General features: G+C 55.1%; 1 protein-coding gene across 2 annotated transcripts; it reads right to left on the bottom strand.

Moving 5' to 3' along the window:
* Window positions 1–8,158: 8,158 nt before the first annotated feature.
* TOR4A (torsin family 4 member A) lies at window positions 8,159–17,896 on the bottom strand. Of its 2 annotated transcripts, XM_064579116.1 has the most exons (4): window positions 17,851–17,896; window positions 14,897–15,038; window positions 14,393–14,501; window positions 8,159–10,739 (listed from the first exon to the last, which is right to left on the bottom strand). In XM_064579116.1, the coding sequence occupies exons 3-4, from the start codon at window positions 14,479–14,481 to the stop codon at window positions 9,413–9,415; spliced, it is 1,416 nt and encodes a 471-aa protein (XP_064435186.1). In that variant the 5' UTR covers window positions 14,482–14,501; window positions 14,897–15,038; window positions 17,851–17,896; the 3' UTR covers window positions 8,159–9,412. The 2 variants fall into 2 exon arrangements, with proteins under 2 accessions (XP_064435186.1, XP_045739553.1); XM_045883597.3 differs by lacking the exons at window positions 14,393–14,501; window positions 14,897–15,038; window positions 17,851–17,896 and adding an exon at window positions 11,448–12,072.
* Between the last annotated feature and the right edge of the window lie 1,352 nt (window positions 17,897–19,248).

Raw genomic sequence — 19,248 nt, 5'->3', positions numbered from 1 at the left:
AGAAAATAGTTAGGTTTATCATTATTCCTAAAAAGCAACTTTACTGTGGTATAATTTACACACAATAAAATGCAGCCGTTTAGAGAGTGCTGAGTACTGGTCGATGTGTCTGCCGTCATAACTGAGGCCATAATCAAAACACAGAATATTTCCATCACCCCCAGAAAGTTCTGCCGTGCCCCCCCACCCCAAGTCAATTCCTCCCCAGCTCTAGCCCAGATCACTGCCGATCTGACTTCTGTCACCACGGATTAGCTGTGCCTGCTCTCGAACTATATCTAAAAGGATTTGTTTGGGATGTATTTTCTTGGTGTTGCTTCTGACACACTTGGCATAATGCTTTTGAAATCCGCATGTTTCAGTAACTTCTGGGGGGTGTCACGGTTTTTTTTCTTTCTATTTTGTTTTCACTAGAAAAATCTGGCTGGTACCACACAAAACACAGTCTATTCTCAATGGTAATGTTTCATTTGACAGAATTACCATCCTCAATAAAGGTGCTGGCGTCACAAGGACACCTCAGAAAACTCTGGAGAGTGTAGGCACAGGCCCGCCCGCACATGTCCAGCATGGCCAGTGTTGTGTCACAGTTCATCCCCTCCTCCTGGACACTGAGCCCTAAAGAACTGAAAGTCCAACTGCAGAGTGTCCACAGAGCCAGCCTTCCCCGGGAGAACGGGCCAATCTCACTGCGCTGAAGGCGATGCACCTGAGACCCAGGCCCCTCCTCTGCCAGAGATGAGAAGAGTAGGCTGTGTCCCCTGTCACTTTGCAGGGACAGATGTGTGAGCGCCCAGTCATGCGAGGCGGCCGGGAAACAAAAATCAAGTGTATTTCTGTGTTCTATCCTCTAGCATGTAGAAAACAAAACTTTAAAAATAATCTTACAAATAAGTAAATAACAACACATTTACCATAACATCACAAAACGTAAAATACTTAAGGATAAACTTAATGAAGGATGTGTGAGATCTTCCTGCTGAAAACTACAGAACGCTGCTAGGAAAAATTTGTAACCATCAAAATTAAACAAGAACTGTATCGTGTTCACGGTCTGCAAGACTCAATATGGTGAAGGTGTCCATTCTGCCCAAGTTCATCTATAGATTCACTGCCATCCCAGTCAGAACTCCTGCAGGTGTGTGTGTGTGTGTAAACCGAACCCTCTCCTCCAGGCTCACTTCCTAGGAGTGACTCCTGCCACATCTGCTCACGTGCCCTTGGCAGTAAGGAAATTTTCTTAAAGACAACACACAAAAAAAGCAAGAAACATAAAGGGAAAGAGTAATACGCACGAACACATTAAAACTGAGGATGTCTTTCATCAGGATGCTATTAGGAGAGAAGAAAAGCAAGCCACCGAGTAGAAGAAGATATTTGCCACACATATAATCAACAACAGGCTCATACTCTCTCTCTCAAATAAACAAATAAATAAATCTTAAAAAAAAAAAAAGTCGGGGCCCCTGGGTGGCTCAGTTGGTTAAGCGACTGCCTTCGGCTCAGGTCATGATCCTGGAGTCCCGGGATCGAGTCCCGCATCGGGCTCCCTGCTCGGCAGGGAGTCTGCTTCTCCCTCTCCCACTCCCCGTTTGTGTTCCCTCTCTTGCTGTGTCTTTCTCTGTCAAATAAATAAATAAAATCTTAAAAAAAAGAAAAAAGAAAAAAAAGAAAAGCCATAATAAATAATCACTGACTTCGAAGACAGATCAATAGAAATTATCCATTCTGAAGAAACTAAAAAGAAACAAAGAAAAATAAACAGAGCCTTAGAGACCCATGAGACATTATTAGGAATATAAAAGTGCATATGATGAGAGATCCAGAAGGAGAGGCAAAAGAAAGAGAAGCAGAAAAAAAAAAAATCTAATGAAATAATGACCCCAAATTCCCAAACTGGATGCAAAATATTCATCCATACATCAAAGAAGCTCAGTGAGATCCACACCTAGACCTACTGGAGAGAAGATGGTGAGAGTCAAAGACAAAGAGAAAACCTGAAGGCAGCAAGAGAAGGGCTTCTGTGCTGGGATGCGTCATGAGGTGACAGCCAGCTTCTTGTCAGACACAGTGGAAATGTGGACAGTGGGATGACATTTTTAAAGAGTCAGGGGGAAGGCAGCTATGCTCACCACCATACCACCAATGCAAGAGTCAGGGGGAAAGAACTGTCAGCCAAGAATTCCATATCCACCAAAACTCATTGAATTTATGTGCTGAAAAGTACAAAACACTGCTGAAAGAAATTAAGACCTAAATACATGGAAAGAAATCCCATGTTCATGAATTGGGAGACTTAATATTGTCAAGATGTCAATACGTCCCAAGGTAAACTACAGCTTCAGTGTAGTCAAGTTACATGAATCAAACCTCCAACAGTTTTTGCAGAAATGGAAAAGACAGAATTTGGATGTACATCAACCTACAGAGTCCTAAAATGAAAGGCTAGAATCTGAGAGCACATATAGAAGGATATAATAGGTGAAACATAAACAAAACTGAAACAATCTTTTCCACAAGGACTATATGGGTTACTATAAACACAAACTGAAAGAATTTTTTCCACAAGGACTATAAGGGTTACTATAAAAAACCTCACGCCAATAAAATTGGACAACTTACCCGAACTGGATAAACTCTCAGAAATTCCTAGAAAGACGTAAATTATGAAAACTGACTTGCAGAGTTTGCAGATTTAATTAAGAATACAGACCTGGAGATGGAGAGAGTATCCTGGATTATCCAGATGGGACCCATCTAGTCAAATGAGTCCTTAAAAGCAAAGAAATATTCTTGGCTGTGTTGAGAAAGAGATGTGATGGCAGAGAGGTCAGAGAGATACAATGTTGCTGCCTTAGGGAGCGGAGGAAGGGGACTACGAGCCAAGGATCGCAGCCTCTAGGAGCAGGAAAAAACAAGCAAACCAACTTTTCCCAAAGCCTCCAGAAAGAAATGCAGCCCTACTGATGCCATGATTCTAGCCTCCTTTGATCCAATTTGGATTTCTGACCTGAAGAACTGTAAGATAATAATAAATTTGTGTTGTTTTAAGTCACTAGGTTTGTGGCAACTTGTTATGGCATTAACAGGAAACCAGCACAATTATCCTGATACCAAAGCCAGACAAAGACATCACAAGAAAACAAAACTTCAGACCAATATTCCTCATAAATACAGATGCAAAAGTCCTCGACAAAATATTAGCAAACTGAATCGAGCAACACATAAAAAGGATTATACCCCATGACCAAATGGGATTTATCCCTGGAATTCAAGGTTGGTTTAACATCTGAAAATCAATAAAATAGGGGCACCTGGGTGGCTCAGTTGGTTAAGGGTACAGCTCTTGATTTTGGCTCAGGTTGTGAGATCGAGCCCCGCATGTACACACATGCTCTCTCTCTTTCTAAAAAAAAAAAAGAAAGAAAGAAAGAAAAGAAAAAGAAGTTAAAGAACATAAACCACATGTTCCCCTCAATAGGTGAACATATTTGACAAAATCCAACACCCATTCATAAAACTCTGAACATTCAAAGAATACAAGGAAACTTTCTCACGCTGACAAAGAACACTACAAAAAGCCTGGCAGCTAACATCCTACTGAATGGTAAAAGACTCGATGCTTGGCCCCTAAGAGGAGGAATACCACATTTCTGGACTAAAACATTGTACTAGGAAGTTCCAGGCAGTACATGAGACAAGAAACAGAAATAAAAGGCATAGAGACTGGGAAGGAAGAAGCAAAACTGCCTTTATTTGCAGAAACATGATCCCATATGTTGAGCACCCTAAGAAACCCATACCAATTGGGGCGCCTGGGTGGCTCAGTCGTCAAGTGTCTGCCCCTGGCTCAGGTCATGATCCCGGGGTCCTGGGATCGAGCCCCGCATCGGGCTCCCTGCTCGGCGGGAAGCCTGCTTCTCCCTCGCCCACTCCCCCTGCTTGTGTTCCCTCTCTCGCTGTGTCTCTCTCTGTCAAATGACTACATAAAATCTTAAAAAAAAAAAAAAAGAAAGAAAGAAACTCATACCAAAAAAACAAAAAACAAAACAAAAGGACTGATAAACAAGTTCCACAGGGTCACGGGATCCAAGACCAATATACAAAATTCTATTTTGTTTTTATATGCCATTAATGAAGAGCTTGAACGTGACCGTAGCACCATTCCATTTGCAATGGCATCAAAAAGAGTAACGTGCTCAGGAATACGCTGAAGAGGAGAAGTGCATGGCTTGCACACTGAGCTACACCTCATCTCGAAGAGAACTGAAGACTTGGGAGCCTGAGCAGCTCCAAGTCCGGGGACTGGAAAGTTCAATATTATTGATCTGGCAGTTCTCCCCAAACTGATCTCTAGAGTCAATGTGATTTCTATCAAAATGTAGAAATTGGGTTTTGGATTGGGTTGTTGTTGTTTTCTTCTCAGAAATTGGCAATCTGATCTTAAAATTTATATAGAAAGGCATAGGACCCAGAACAGCCAGAACAATACTGAAAACTAAGAACAAAGTTGAATGACTCACACTTTCCAATTTCAAAACTAACTGCAAAGCTACAGAAATCAAAAGGACGTGACTCCAGCATAAGCACGGACACACAGATCAATAGAACATAACCGAGAGTCCGGAGATAAGCCCTCAGCTTCGTGCCCGGTTAATTTCTGATGAAGGTGTTATGATGCAGTTGTAGGTGACGACTTGGCTAGTTACTCAATCAAAACCTAATCTGGGTGTTGCTGCGAAGGCATCTTGTAGAGGAGATTCAGGTCCGAATCAATCAACTTTATGTAAAGGAAATGATCCTGCATGACCTGGGTGGGCCTGATTCAATCTGTTGAAAAGACTTAGGAGCAGAGCTGGAACACCACCCCCGGCAGCTCGGGCAGACCGGAGCCCAGCCGGCCCTTCCCCGTGGCTTGCCCTCATGGAGCTCTCCCACAGATGCTCTTGCTCTGTGGGACTTTAACTGCCTTAGGCATCAGGGCAATTTAACAGAGAAAGGACAGACTTGTCAACAAATAGTGAGGGGACATCCACATGCAGTAAGATTGATTTCAACCTTCATCTCACACCATGCATAAAAATTAGTTCAAAATGGTTCATAGACCTAAATGTGAGAGCTAAAACCTTAAAACCATTTAGAATAAAGCACAGGGGAAAGTCTTTATGATCTGGGTGTAAGCCAGGAGTTCTTAGAAACACTCCAGTCCGGGGCGCCTGGGTGGCTCAGTTGGTTAAGCGACTGCTTTCGGCTCAGGTCATGATCCTGGAGTCTGGGATCGAGTCCCGCATCGGACTCCCAGCTCAGCGGTGAGCCTGCCTCTCCCTCTGACCTTCTCCCCTTTCATGCTGTTTCTCTCTCTCTCGCTCTCTAATACATAAATAAATAAAATCTTAAAAAAAAAAAAAAAAAGAAACACCCCAGTCGGAATCCATGAAAGAAAAAAAACGGATACATTTGATTCATAAAAATTAAACCCTTTTGCACTTCAAAACGCATTTTTTTTTAAAGATTTTATTTATTTATTTGACAGAGAGAGACATAGCGAGAGAGGGAACACAAGCAGGGGGAGAAGGAGGGGAGAAGCAGGCTTCCCCGCAGAGCAGGGAGCCCGATGAGTGCTCGATCCCAGGACCCTGAGATCATGACCTGGCCAAAGGCAGACGCTTAACGACTGAGCCACCCAGGCGCCCAAAACGCATTTTTTAATTATGAAAATTAAGAAAAACCTATAGACTGGAAGAAAACATTTTCCACATGCATCCGATCCAACACCTACGGCCGGGATATATAAAGACCTCTCGCAAGTCGACAATCAGCGAGACCACCCAAATAAAGTGACTGTCTACGCAGCACGTGGAGCATGCTCAAGACCATTAGTTACTGGGAAGACGCAAACCGAAACCACCCCTGGGACGGATGTCACATAAGAGACTGTCAGAGTAACAAGTGCTGGCGAGCATGCGGCGAAGCCTCATCCCCACACACTGCCTGCCGATGGAGTGTAAAATGGTACAGCCACATTGCAGCAGTTTGGCAGTTTCTTTAAAAAATCACACAAAATGTTCTTCGTGTGACTCAGCAATTCTACTCTTCGGTATTTATTCCAGGTAAAGGAAAACGTATGTCCACACAGTTTGGGGCAAGTGTTCCTTGCACAATTTATTCATAACAGCCAACAAATTCGAACAACCCAAATGTGCACAGGATGCATCTGCCACGGAATGAGTCTGGTGCACGGAATGGAACACTCGTCAGCAGCAGAAAGGAAAGCACCCATCCACGTCAGCAAACAGGGCATGGCCAGGCTCCTAGAAACTCCTAGAAGCCATGCCCTATGGCTTGGGCGAACCCCAAAAGCCGTATGCTAAGGGAAGGAAGTCAGACACATAAAGCTAAAAAGAGTCCACGTATTCGAAAAGCCTTTTAGAAAAGGCAAACCTCGGGAGACAGAATGAGCGGTGGTCTGAGGGAGGGGGGAAAACAGGTATTCACTGAAAATAAGCAGGATGGATCTTTCTGGGGTCATGGAAAGATCCTAAGCCTGAATTGTGGCAATATTTGCAGAAGTCTGCAAATTTACTAAAAATCATTAAATCATCCACTCTTTTAAGTCGATTTTGTGGTATATAAATGATACTTCAATCAAGGTGTTCTGTTGTTTTGTTTTGTTTTGTTTTGAATTAAACAAACAGGAAAGCTACAACATGAAAAACAAACTAAGCCAGACTGGTTAGAGTTGTGAAGTTAGGTGGTTGAAGTATGAAGGCCACAAGGCTGTAATTCGGTGGAAAGTTGGCTGGTCATCGCCTGGGGTGGGGAGGAGGAGCCGGGAGGAGGAGGGGCGTGGAGAGTTCCTAGGAGCCTGGCCACGCCGTTTCCTGACCTGGATGGGTGCTTGCTTTGTGATAAAAGTTTGAATATATATTTTGCTTTATCCACTTTTCTAGATGTATGTTATATTAGACAACATTAACCCTTTACAATACCAACCAAACATTATTTGGTTTTTAGGAATAAATCTCACAAAAGTGAGCAAGACCTGTCAGCAGAACATTATACAGGTGTATTCAAACTTGTGAATCAGGTCTCGTCAATCGCATCACAGGGTGACGGAGTCACACTCCCCACACTGTCCTGTGGATCAGTGCAGTTCCAATTCAGATCCTAAAAGATTTTCCAAAGACTTTGACAAAACCAGGGGTGCCTGGGTGGCTCAGACAGTTAAGCTCTTGATCTTGGTTCAGGTCTTGATCTCAGGGTCATGAGTTCAAGCCCTGCATTGGGCTCCACGTTGGGTATGGAGCCTGCTTAAAAAAAAAAAAAAAAAAAAAAGACAAAGAAGAAGAAGAAAAGATTTTGACAAAACCAAGTTCTAATGAAAAAAGCCCCAGAAGAGCCAAGTAACTCTTCAAGAAGGATGTCTTGACCCAGGGAAAACAAACTGACCCTCAGCCGGGAAACTGTCCCACCTGCACAGAGAGAACCTCGGAACCCAGTTTCTAGCAGAATGGGAATTACAGAGCCTCGGGAAAAGAGGGAACTAGTTTATAAATACATCAATAAAATAAAATTTAAAAATCAATAAGAATTAACTATAATGTCTGATAATGCGGAGTCGGATAAAAGGACGGAGTTTAAGTTCGCGGTGAGACGGCCCTGAGCGGGGAGAGGGTGGACTGGCCCTCAGCTGACCACAAGTCGGGTTGCTGCCCAAGTAAGGGTGTAAGTCCTGGGTTCGGGGTATAACTGCCAACCTATTAGGGAGACAGATGGGACCCTGAGGGGGACCACTACCAAAAAATAAAAATAAAGCAAGATATAAAAACACATGAAAAGGCACACGACAAAGTCCCAAGAGAAATGTAAGTCGTCAGTACGCAGCGGCTGTCGCCCACACCCGGATGCAGGGGCCGTGCCGGGGCCTCCGAACTGGACACGGCCCCCTCTGGCACCTACTCGGCCTCAGAGACTGGGGCTCCTGTCCCCAGCTGCCCAGCAAGTGCGGTCGGTGGACAGAGCTGGCCATGCCTCCCAACCCCCCTGGGGGAGCAAGGCTTCTAAGGGTCCCCTCCCCCTGCGCCCACCCCCCGGCCCCGGGGAGTTCTTCCGCCCTTCCCACCTGGGCCCCGGGTCCCCGTGCTTCCCCCCCCCCACCGCCCCGCCCCGCCCCGTGCGGCTTCCCTCGGCTTCCCTCTCCTTCCGGCAGACCTCGGCCCAGGGCCGCCACCGCCGACCGCCAGGACGAGAAGGGATGGCGCGGGGTGCTCCCCCCACGCGGGAGCCTCAGTCTGCCGGGTCTGCGGGGCTCCGGGGGCGTGCTGAGCTCTGCCGCGGCGGGGGGGCGCGCACAGCCCCGCGCCGGCTCAACTAGAGCTTCACCTCTGCTCCCCGAGTCCCCGTTGGCAATAGCTGCGGTCAGCGTCGTCGGCGTCTGTGCACGTGTCCCCGCGACCACGCGCGGCCACCGAGCGGCAGCTCTGAGGCCACCCCAGGGCTCGCGGGAAGCGGGGCTGCGAGAAGTGGGGTCCGCTTGGACGCAACCACTGCCCTCCGGGAGCCACGTGCAAAAGGCGCCCACAGCGCCCGAAAAGTCTTGGGGGACCGAAAACCTGAGAACCTCTGCAGTTGAGTCTAAGGGATCTCTACCTTGAGGCCTACCCCCGTTCGGTGTCCTGAAGCAAGTTGGTGACCAGGGCAGGGGAGTCCGAGAAGTCAGCGCCCCTGTCACCCTGAGAGAGCGCTCCCCACCTTCCAGAGCGTTCAGGGTATTCCACTGGATCAACTCGTTGTGTGGAGACTCCCACCCATCCTGCCTTCCAGGGAGCTACTGGGGGCAGGAGTCCAGGAGAAATCCAGGGAGTCCATGGGATTCTCCTGGCCGGAGGAGCATCCAGGACTTCGGGGCCCAGGGGGTGGGCAGGTGAGCAAGGGCTGGACTGGACAGGAGTGTATGTGAGTGCGACTGATGGCTGCTGCAGGCGCCCCACAGAGCTGAGGTCATATCCAGTGCAGGGGACCAACTATGTGACCCTGGGAGCCACGCACTTTCTCTGAGGCCATCCCTCCTCTGCACCGTGGAGGCTGGACCGCCTGCCTCCTGGGATGCCTGCAATGAGGTGCACACAGCAGGTGCTCAGGAATGTGGGCTGATCTAAGGATTGGGAGGTGGCAGATCGGGGGCTGGAACGGGGCAATTGTTATTGGAAGTGGGGGGCACAGAACTGACCCACCCCCACCAGCCTCCCTCGGCCCCAGGGTGAACCACGAGTGGGGGAGGGCAATGGGGCTAGAGACGGATTTATTAGAGGCCTCAGGCAAATCCCCAGGGTCCCCTCCCTCCTACCGCCACCAACAACCCCAGAAGTCCTGCGGTGCCCACTAGCGTCCATCACGTCCAGCTGCTCCTGTGCTACAAGAGATTCACCCTGGCCACCACCTGCTTGCAGCCAGTGACGGCGAACTCACGGCCAGCGACGCGGTAGTAGCTGAGCTGCGCCGCCAGGAGCTCGGCGCGGGCTGGCTCTGGGAAGAAGCCCTCCCCGGCCATCTCGTCCCGGAAGCAGCTGACCACGTCCTGCTTGTCCAGCAGCAGGAAGGGCACGATGGCCGCCGCCTGCCACAGCGGGTGCTCGCGGACCAGGAGCGCCCGCAGGCGGGCGCGCAGCTCCTCCTCGGCCTGCGCCGCGGCCGCCCCGGCCCGGTCACCGTGGGCATCGCGGGCGCCGTCGGAGCGCGGCTGGGGCAGCGCGCGGGATGCGTTCTGCAGCACGAAGCGCGTAATCTCCGAGCCGCCCGCACTGCTGAGGAGCACATAAATGGCGTTGTGGAAGCGGTGGGCACGCTGCGGCTGCAGGAGGCTATGCAGCTCGTCCAGCAGCGCCGGCGGCAGGAGCTCCGCCTCGTCCAGCACCACCAGCGGGGTCTTCTCCTCCGCCTCGGCCCGCGCCACCACGTCGGCCACGAGCGCCGCCAGCTCCTCCCGGCAGGCCTGCGCAGCGCGTGGCTCGGGGCAGTGGTGGCGTGCGTGGTACTGCACCACGGGCGCGCCGCCCTCGAGCGCAGCGCGGAAGTGGCGCGCCAGCAGGCGGCCCACGTGGCTCTTGCCCACGCCGCTGGGCCCGTGCAGCGCCAGAAGCAGCGCGCGGCTGTGCACGTGCGTGGCCAGGTAGTCCCGCAGCAGCGCCACGATGCGCCCCACAGCAGCCGGCTGGCCGAACACGGCGCGCTGCAGCGCCTTCTCCAGCCCGTCGAGGTCGTAGCGCTGCGCGTTATCGTCCAGGTTCTCGATGGCGTTGAGCACCTGGAAGCCCACAATGGCCACAAGCAGCAACAGGCAGCGCTGCGCGCGGCTCCGGCGCTCGGCGTGCGGCCGGCACTTGCGCGAGGTCTCGGGGTAGAGCACCACACGGCTGCGCCGGCGCCTCTTGCGCGGCGTCCTGGGCTGCAGCTCCGCCGGGCCGTCGAAGGTGAAGAACTGCGGCCGGCCCAGGTCAGCGTGCGGCGCCCTGGAGCTGCAGCCGGGTCTGGGCGTTCCAGCGCCGGAGGCCGGCCCCGTGCCCGGCGGCAGGAGGCGCCGCGTGCGCAGGAGGCACACGCGGCGCCGCAGGCGGAGCACGGCGCGCAGGGGCGCGATCACGCTCGGGCCGGGGGTGCCGGGCCCCGCGGCGGCGGGCTCCAGACTGGGCTGGCCGCCGTCCATGGCGCAGAGGCAGCGCTCGGCATGCAGGTCGCCCTCCCTGCAACAGGAAGATGGGGAGGGTCTCCAGGCTTCGCCCGGCCAACTGGGACCCTTCCCCCGAATGCTCTCGCCCCTCTGAGAGGTCCCCAGGGAGCGCGGCGGGGGCCGGGGGGTCCTGGTGCCGGCCTCGCCGAGCCTGAGTCTCGCCCCGCTGACCAGGAAGCGGCTCCCCGCGGGGCCCCAATGCAAATCTCTCGGGTCCTCCCATAAACAGCTGCGGGCCTTGAGGAAGTGGCGGAGGGGGGCGGGCGCAGCTTATCGGGAAGCCACCCGGCTTCCTGGAGGAGAAGTCGCTGCCAACTAGGCGCCGATTAAGGGTGAAGAAGGGTCAAGGCCCGACCCTGCTGCCCGCCCCCTCCCCCGCCCACAGCTCCGACTGCCAGGCGCCAGGGGCCCTCTGAATCCCAAGTGGGAACCAAGAGAAGCAGAGGCCCAAGCACCCCTAGATTCCAGAGACCTCCCCCACACACTTAAGAACACTTGGGGGGGAATCTGGCCTCGCCCCCACCCCCAAACTGGGAACCCCCCACATCCCTCCAGTGAACACACTGATGGAGTGGCCAGCAGGGAGCCCCCAGAGACCAGAGCGGTGGGGTGGAAAGATGGACAAAAAGACAAGGGCCAGAGGAGGAGGAAAAGAGCCACCGAGGAGACAGAGCTGAAGAAAGGCAGGACAGATGCCCCTGGTCCCCAACCCGCCCCATACCTGCAGCTGTGTCAGGCTAAGCTCCTGCTGGCCCCCCAGCCCACCAAGGAAGGGCAGTCCCCTGCCCAGGCCAGATGCTGGGCCTGCAACTCAGGACACAGAAAACACCAGCTTCCTGGGGAGGGTCCCAGTGGGGTCAGGGCCCTCGCTGGGCCAGCTCAGGCCTCGAGGAAAGCAACACCTGCGGGTCCCTGGGGTGCGTTCGTTAGGAGGGGAGGAAGCTCTGGGGAGGTTTCCGCTTCTAGGCAAAGGAAGTGAGTCAGGGGTGTGGCAAGTGGGCGGGACTTAGGCTGGACGGAGGCGCCAGAGGGGGAGGTCTGTCTGGCTGGCCCAGATCCTCCGGCCCTCCGGTCACCTATCCTCCTCGGCCCTACAACCCTCTTGGCTCATCCTTGCCACCCGGTAAGGCTGGGGGGGCATCCCCTCCCCTGGGATCCCACAGCCCCTTGCATCTCAGTCCGTCCTCCACAGAACCCCTACCTCCCCAGGGACATCTGCTGCACCTGACCCCCCACAGGGAGGGGAGTAGGGCAAGAGCAGAGGGGACCATGTGCCTAGCGGGGTCTCCCCAATCCCTCCCTTCTTCCCCTCCCCTGGCCCCAACCTGGGGGCTCCTAGAGTAGAGCTCCTTTCCTTCACCTCCCCCTCTTCCTCTTCCACAGTCTGAGGCTCCATTCCCTCCATCTCCCCTTCCCTCTTCCCCCATCTCCCACCCACCCACCCCAAGGACAGTTTAGCACACTGGGACAGAAATTCTAGAGCTGGGGGAAGACCCCCATGCACAGCTCAGCATCCTGGTCAGGGAGCAAATTTAGAAAGAACTTAGGCCAAGATGTGGCAGGTGGGGGTTCCTGTGTCCCTGCCGCCAGCCCTATTCCCATCTCTGCACAGATGGGCCTTACTGAATGACCCTCTCCTCTTCCCATTCTGACCAATGGAAGCACCACGTCTTGGCCCAGGCTTGTCTGCAGTCCTCCCTAAGAGTTCATCAACCCAGTGTGCCCAAAGCTAGTCTGGCCCTGTGTCCCTCTGGCACCGGCAGTCCAGAGTCCCTTGGCTGTCCTGCCTGGGGTCCCTCAACCTCATCCTCTTAGCCTCCCTGTCCCTCTCCAGCCTCCCTTTGCCCACACAGGCCCCCCCTGCCCAGTGCCTCTGTAGCTTTCCTGAACCTCACTGTGACCGGCAGGCACGACCTGCATCTGGGAAATATTGGTCATGGGCTGGGGAGTTCCTGTTTGTCCACTAGTTCAGTGCCCTCAGGCAGGGTCACCGCACTGAGAAAGCACTGCACTGCTCCTCGGCATCCTCCTCTCCAGCTGTGGGCCCTGGCTCCCCAGGACCCGCTGCCCCCCTCTGCACAGGGGCAGGTACTTGGGGCCTTGGGCACCTTACCCACCACATGGGCAGGCAGTACTCTCAGGCTTCCCGGGTGTCCTACGACCCAGCCCGAGGCGGGGGGGGCGGGGGGGGTGAGGTCCTGCCTGGCTGCTTCTTAGGGAAATTGGAGGGGGACCACCCCCCAGCACCTGCACCCACAGAGGTCTCCTCCCTAAGAATGTCCCTCCTCCCAGGAACAGGGCCAAGCATCCAGACCATGGCCCACAAAGGCAGAAATGCCCTTAAGAAGGTACCTGCCTGGGGCGCCTGGGTGGCAGGTCATGATCCCAGGGTCCTGGGATCGAGCCCCGCTTCGGGCTCCCTGCTCGGCGGGAAGCCTGCTTCTCCCTCTCCCACTCCCCCTGCTCGTGTTCCCTCTCTCGCTGTGTCTTTCGGTCAAATAAATAAATAAAATCTTAAAAAAAAAAAAAAGGTACCTGCCCACCTGCACGACATCCAACCCTCAGGCATGCCCAGGAATAGCTCATCCACTGGATTTACCCAACACCTTTTATTTACATAAGCGAAAGTCTCACTGTGCAACAGCTCGCACTTGACCAAGACGGTGCAGCTGAGCACACCGCTCCAAGGGTAAACTGAGGCAGCCACTCCTCAGCCACGCCTGCTACACGGGGTGCTGCTGGCCAGGGGAGAAACAATTCGCTGCCTGTGGGGCCTGGGTTGGCCAGACCATCCACTGTGAAACACTCAGGAGCTCCTCAGAAGAAGCCAGGTTCAACCTGCAGATGATCGGACCCAGCAAGCCACATAATTCTGCCAACTGGTGCCAACCGTGCTGGGCCCACCGCTTCCCTCAGGCCTGGGTCCCCCTGCCCTCTCCCCACGGAACAAGGTGGCTTTTTCTTAATCCCAACTGCTGCCAGTCTGCCTCTCCTACAGAAGTGGAAACCCACAACAGGAGGCAGGAATGAGCCAGAAGCTTTCCACAGCCTGGGAGTGAGTTCAAGGGGGCAGCTGGGCACATCAGAGCCAGAGCTGTCCTCCAAAGAAGCAGACAGGGGCCTACGAGGAGCAAGAACACAGGTCCCAGGATCCAGGTCAGGGTGGGGCTGAGGCACAGCGGAAGGGTGCCCCACGTGCAGGACATCCGGGGGGGGTGGTGCTCAGCTCCATCCAGCCCAGCCCCATGAGCAGCCAGTCTGCCTTCAGGAGAGGTGGGGTCCCTGACACTCCAAGTCCAGGGGAGCTCCTCCTGGCCAGCCAAGGTTCCAGACCCACCAGGGGCCCTGCCCAGTCCTGAGCAGCCCCGGTGAAGCCTCAGAGCCCAGCCGGAGCGGACACAGTGGGGAGGGGCAGCTCCAGGGCCGGAGTCTCTGTGGCCTGGGCCGGGCTGGGCTTTCGGTGCTCCAGCTGCTCCAGTTTCTCTCCGAGCTGAGAGTAAAGTTCCTTCACTGCCTCTCCACTCTGTGGGGGAAAGTGTGTGGCTTTGGGGTGGGCCCCAGGGCCACTCGAAGCAGACCCCATGGTCACTCGGGACACGTCCACGCAGGGCACATGCACACAAGGAGAGGGTCAGGCCAGCACAGGCCGAGCACCGGGGCACCCACCTGGCCGGTGGGCTCCAGCGCCTTGCGCAGGGCTTCCAGCTTGGACGGGGCCACCCGGTGGTGCAGGTGGATGAGGAGCCGCAACACATGTCGCTGCACACTCTCCTTCCTGGAAGAGGCCACGGCAGCACTGCAGTGACCCAGAGCCGCCTGGCCCAGCTGGGCCACACGCCCTGCCCCCGCCCCCCCCCCAGCTGGGCCACACGCCCCGCCCCTCCAAGCTGTCACACGCCCCGCCCCGCTGCCCAGCTGGGCCACACGCCCCGCCCCCGCCCCCCCCAGCTGGGCCACACCCCCCACCCCCAAGCTGGGCCACACGCCCCGCCCCCGCCCAGCTGGGCCACACCCCCCGCCCCCACCCCACCCCCAAGCTGGGCCACACGCCCCGCCCCGCTGCCCAGCTGGGCCACACGCCCCCACCCCCGACCCCCCACCCAGCTGTGCCACACCCCCTGCCCCCAGGCCCACAGCCCCGGCAGTGCAGACACAGTGGGAGGCAGGCACCTGGGCGAGGCTGTGAGGAGAAAGCCGTCAAAGAGGCTCCTGCAGAAGTCCTCCAGGGCGAACTCGTCAGCCAGCAGCGCCAGGTTCCCCATGAGCAGGTGCAGGAAGATGTCACCAAATGCCAGGTCGCCAAAGGTCTCCACTGCAAACACAGCAGGGGTCAGCGCTGCTCACCCTGCCATCCCCGTCCCTGGACCGGTGGATGGTGGGGAGGCCGCAAAGCAGCAAGGTCGCCTGAGGACAGGGGGCCCGGTCTTCCTGCAAGCCAGAATCAGGGGCCTGCACAGGCGAGGTGGACAGGGCAGGGAGGCGGCCAGGGGCCAAGACCTAGGCAGTGAAGCAAGGCTACAGTTCGAGGACTGGGCTGGGCAGGGCATGAGAGCCCGTCATCACTGGCTGTGACCCATGGCCAAGGGACTCTGGATTAAGTGGACTCCAGGAGAGAGAAAAACTGAACAGACCAGAAAGCAAAGAAAAACCCAGGCAAGTGCCACGGCACCAGCCCGTGAGTTCGACCAGACTGCTATCCGCACGGCTCTGGAAGGAACACAACAGAAGAAAATGACTTCATGCTTTGAAGCCAGGGACTCCAAAACCTCAAAGAAATAGCAAAGGTGACTACCAAGGAACCTCACTGATAAGCAGAGACAGGAACGCCTACGTGCACAGCCAACGGGGTCAGAGCCCCAGCTGGAGGGCAGCAGGCCACAGGGGGACATGCACGCGGACAGAAGCGCTATACCAGCTGCTCGAGAAACGCCCCAGGGCACTCTGTGACAGTGGACCCGGCCAACACCAGCGGCACCCAGAGCGCAAGCTGACCCGGGCGCATCAGATGCAGCCGGGGCGCGCTCCTGCCATGCATCTGAGCGGACAGGACACGCAGGCAGGCCCACAGTCACTGCAACAGGGGACACTGCCCACAAAGTCCCAACAAACCCCACAGACCCTACAGACCATGCGAAACCCGAGAGGCAACAAGGAAACACGAGAGTCGGAAGTGAGACACTTGTTTGAATCCTGATTTGAGCAAACTACTCGTAGAAGAATGTCACCTGGCAATTGGGGCATCATGGCCACCAGCAGCACCTGGCCCCATGTGTGGCCATGGCTGCATCGTGGTTTCTGTAGAGACACCTGCTAGGTCCCTCTCGGTTGCAATTATGTCCAGACCGTCACCGCAGGCCCCCATGTAGGCAGCTGATAGGCACCAGGCTTCACTATGCTGGGCTCTTTACTTGTGATTTCATCAGAAATCCTCACAATAAAAAGCTAAAATATAGGGACGCTTGGGTGGCTCAGTCGGTTGAGTGTCTGCCTTCGGCTCGGATTGTGGTCCTGGGGTCCTGGGACTGAGTCCCACATTGGGCTCCCTGCTCGACGGGCAGCCTGCTTCTCCCTCTGCCTGCCGCTTCCCCTGCTTGTGCTCTCTCTGACAAGTAAATAAAGTCTTTAAAAAAAAAAAAGCAACCACAAAGGAATATTTTTAATTGGCATCCATTCTTACTAGCACCCACTAATGACATAAAGGAACAACTATACTTGGGGCTCCTGGGTGGCTCAGTCATTAAGCGTCTGCCTTCGGCTCAGGTCATGATCCCGGGGTCCTGGGATCGAGTCCCGCATCGGGCTCCCTGCTCCGCGGGAAGCCTGCTTCTCCCTCTCCCACTGCCTCTCCCTGCTCATGCTCTCTCTCTATATCTCTGTGTCTCAAGTGAATAAATTTAAAAAAAAAATTTTTTTTTTAAAAAAAGAAGGAACAACTATACTCCTCCTAAACACAAGGAAAGGCCTGCATCCCCGCCCACGGGCCAGTAGCACGTGGCTGGGAGACGCGGGTGCTCCTGATGCAGGCAGAACACCCCTGTGTCTAGCCGACACTGTTAGACAAGAGAAACAAACAAAAGTACTGAAATGAATAGAAATGATGAGACAAATGCAAATTATTTGCAACTACACTCTTGGAAGTTTCCAGAAACATACTGAATTGCTCCAGCCTCTGTGGCCAGGAGGATGGCCCCGAGATGTGTCCACGTTCTGATCTAGGAGCTGGTGAGCGCGCTACCTCACACGGTAAGAAGCCCCAGGATGGGCCCAACACCCAATACCTGTAAGAGGGAGGTGGGAGGCCGGGGGCCGGAGTCAGAGAGACATGGGGTGAGAGCACCTGGGACGGTGAACTACAAGATGCAGCCAGGAGCCAGGGTGTGGGCGGATCCTAGGAGCTGGAGACAAGGAGACAGATTCTCCCTGGAGCCTCCAGAAGGAGCCAGCCCTGCCCACACCTGGACTGTAGTCCCAGGACACTCACTTCATCCTTTTGGCCTCTGGAGCAGTAAGAAAGTAAGTTCATGTTGTTCACTTAGATGGAAGCTGGATATAAATTAAGACCCACAAACAGCTTCCTTCGCAAACAGAACACAGGAAACGTAACACATGCATCATCCTCAGACCTGTCAATGACCCAGAAACATGCTTAGCAAAGGACATGCGACGTCTCTATGAAGCAGCCTCAACACCCCAGACGAGCCCGGGGCCGGCAGAGGGAAGGCCAGGCGCTCCCGAACACTAACCCTTCTCCCCGGCTCTGCCTGCAGCTTACTCCTGAAGGGGTCCACACAGGCCCCACCCTCTTCTTCCTACCAGGAAGCAACCTGGCCCCCACCCCAGGTGGCCCCCACCCAGTGTAGCCGGAGACTGTCGAGGGCGGGCTCTCTGCACAGTCGCAGGACTGAGGAGCTCCACTCCCTCGCCAGGTAGGGTAAAAGTAAGACAGCCCTTGCACCACAGTGGAAAGGGTCCTTCCACAAACGGTGACCACGGCAAAGGGTGTCTGGGTCTACCAGGCCGGGCCCCACTCGCTCTTGTACCAGAACGACTTCCAGAAGACCAAGACGAGAAGTGAACCCAGCTAGCCCTGCGGATGCGGGCAGGGCACGGGCCTGCACACTCACCGAGCCCGGGCAGCAGGCGGAGGAGCGCGTTTTTGTTCCTCTGCTTGGTGATATGCAGCACGTAGTAGAGCCCCACCTCGCAGGCCATGCGCTGCTCCTGCAGGAACCTGCACCAGCAAGGACGGTCGCCCCTGAGCCGCACGCTCCACACAGCCTTCCGAGGGGGGCCACAGGGGGCGAGGAGCCCCCACCCACGCCCCTTGAGCCCGTACTTGGTGAAACTCTCTGGAAGCGTGTTTGGGTACGTGACTGGGGCTTTCTCCTCAGCTGGGAGCTTCTGATCCACGTTGAAGGTATGGTCGTCCACCACGAAGGACATGAGCATGGGCAGGAACCTGGTGATGAGCTCCACCTCCTAGGCCGGGAGAAAACCCAGAACTGGTCCAGCACAGCCCCGCCTTTGTCCTGCACTGTACCCCACCCTTCGCCCACCCACCTCACACTGATCTTCTCTGGATATCAACCTAAGGCCTGGCCCTCCTTCCCACCTCCCAAGACCCCACCTTGCTGATCTTCCTCGGGCCCACAGAGCCTCTCGAGAAAGCCGCGGAAACAATCCCACCCGTCCTGTTACCATCCTGGGCTCCTTGAAGACCTGGCTGTCAATCATGTCCCACGCCCCCTGGCCCAGGGCGAGCAGCCGCAGCAGCAGGAGGAGATCAGGGCTGTCCTGTGGGAAAGCGAAGGCCTCAGCACATGCTCACCTGGGCCTCCCTCCCCCAGTGAAATCACTCGTGGCGCAGCCAGAGCCATCAGCTTCGCTCACAGCCTCCACACGCCCACCACCCATCAGGAGGAGTACGTGCTCTCACTGGGCCAGCAGACCTGGCCGCCAACAGTCCACACCCATGCATCTCCCAGGAGGCAGCATGCAGCCAGCCCAGCGCACTCACCCTGGGCAGCGTCTCCTGGCCGACCAGCTCCTGCAGGTGTCGGACGGTGCTCAGTGACAGCGTGTTGATGGCAAAGGGGTCACACAGGATCATGGACAGATCCCTGTGAGGACAAGCACACTGCGCTAACGTGGCATGGCCACTGTCCTGGGGAGAAGCAAGCCTGCCCATCGGCTCTGGATTTCTTCCCAAAACAACTTCACCGTTCATAACTTATCTTTAACTTACTCAAAATGCTGAACAGTCAAAAAAGTTTTTTTAAAAAATTAAGCTCCCATTTTGGTTCTGAAAACCTGACCCTGATTCTGTAAGCACACCCAGGATCCCACAGAGACCGTCAGAGAGAGAAGGTGGTGCTGGGAGCCAGATCCCACCAGCACAGAGGGCCCCCGGGATGGGGCTAACCACCCACCCCTCTGTTGCAGGCAGGCCCCAACGACTGCAGACACCAGAGCCCCAGCCCAGGCCCAGGCTCCCCCGAAACTCTTGAGAGCCTCAGCCGCAG

The sequence above is a fragment of the Mirounga angustirostris genome, unplaced genomic scaffold, assembly GCF_029215605.1.
Source record: "Mirounga angustirostris isolate CCGP_5_RB_7025 unplaced genomic scaffold, mMirAng1.0.hap1 SCAF_15, whole genome shotgun sequence".
NCBI classification, from domain to species: Eukaryota; Metazoa; Chordata; class Mammalia; order Carnivora; family Phocidae; genus Mirounga; species Mirounga angustirostris.
The sequence above is the reverse complement of the archived record's forward strand: the minus strand, read 5'-3'. Positions and strand labels throughout refer to the sequence as shown.

Coding starts and splice junctions, on each gene's coding strand:
- TOR4A (XM_064579116.1), bottom strand. CDS start 14,481: ATGTGTTGCGGCTCCTCATCCACCTGCACCACCGGGTGGCCCCGTCCA. Junction 10,740..14,392: donor CGCTGGAGCCCACCGGCCAG/GTGGGTGCCCCG, acceptor TTCCTGTTGCAG/GGAGGGCGACCTGCATGCCG.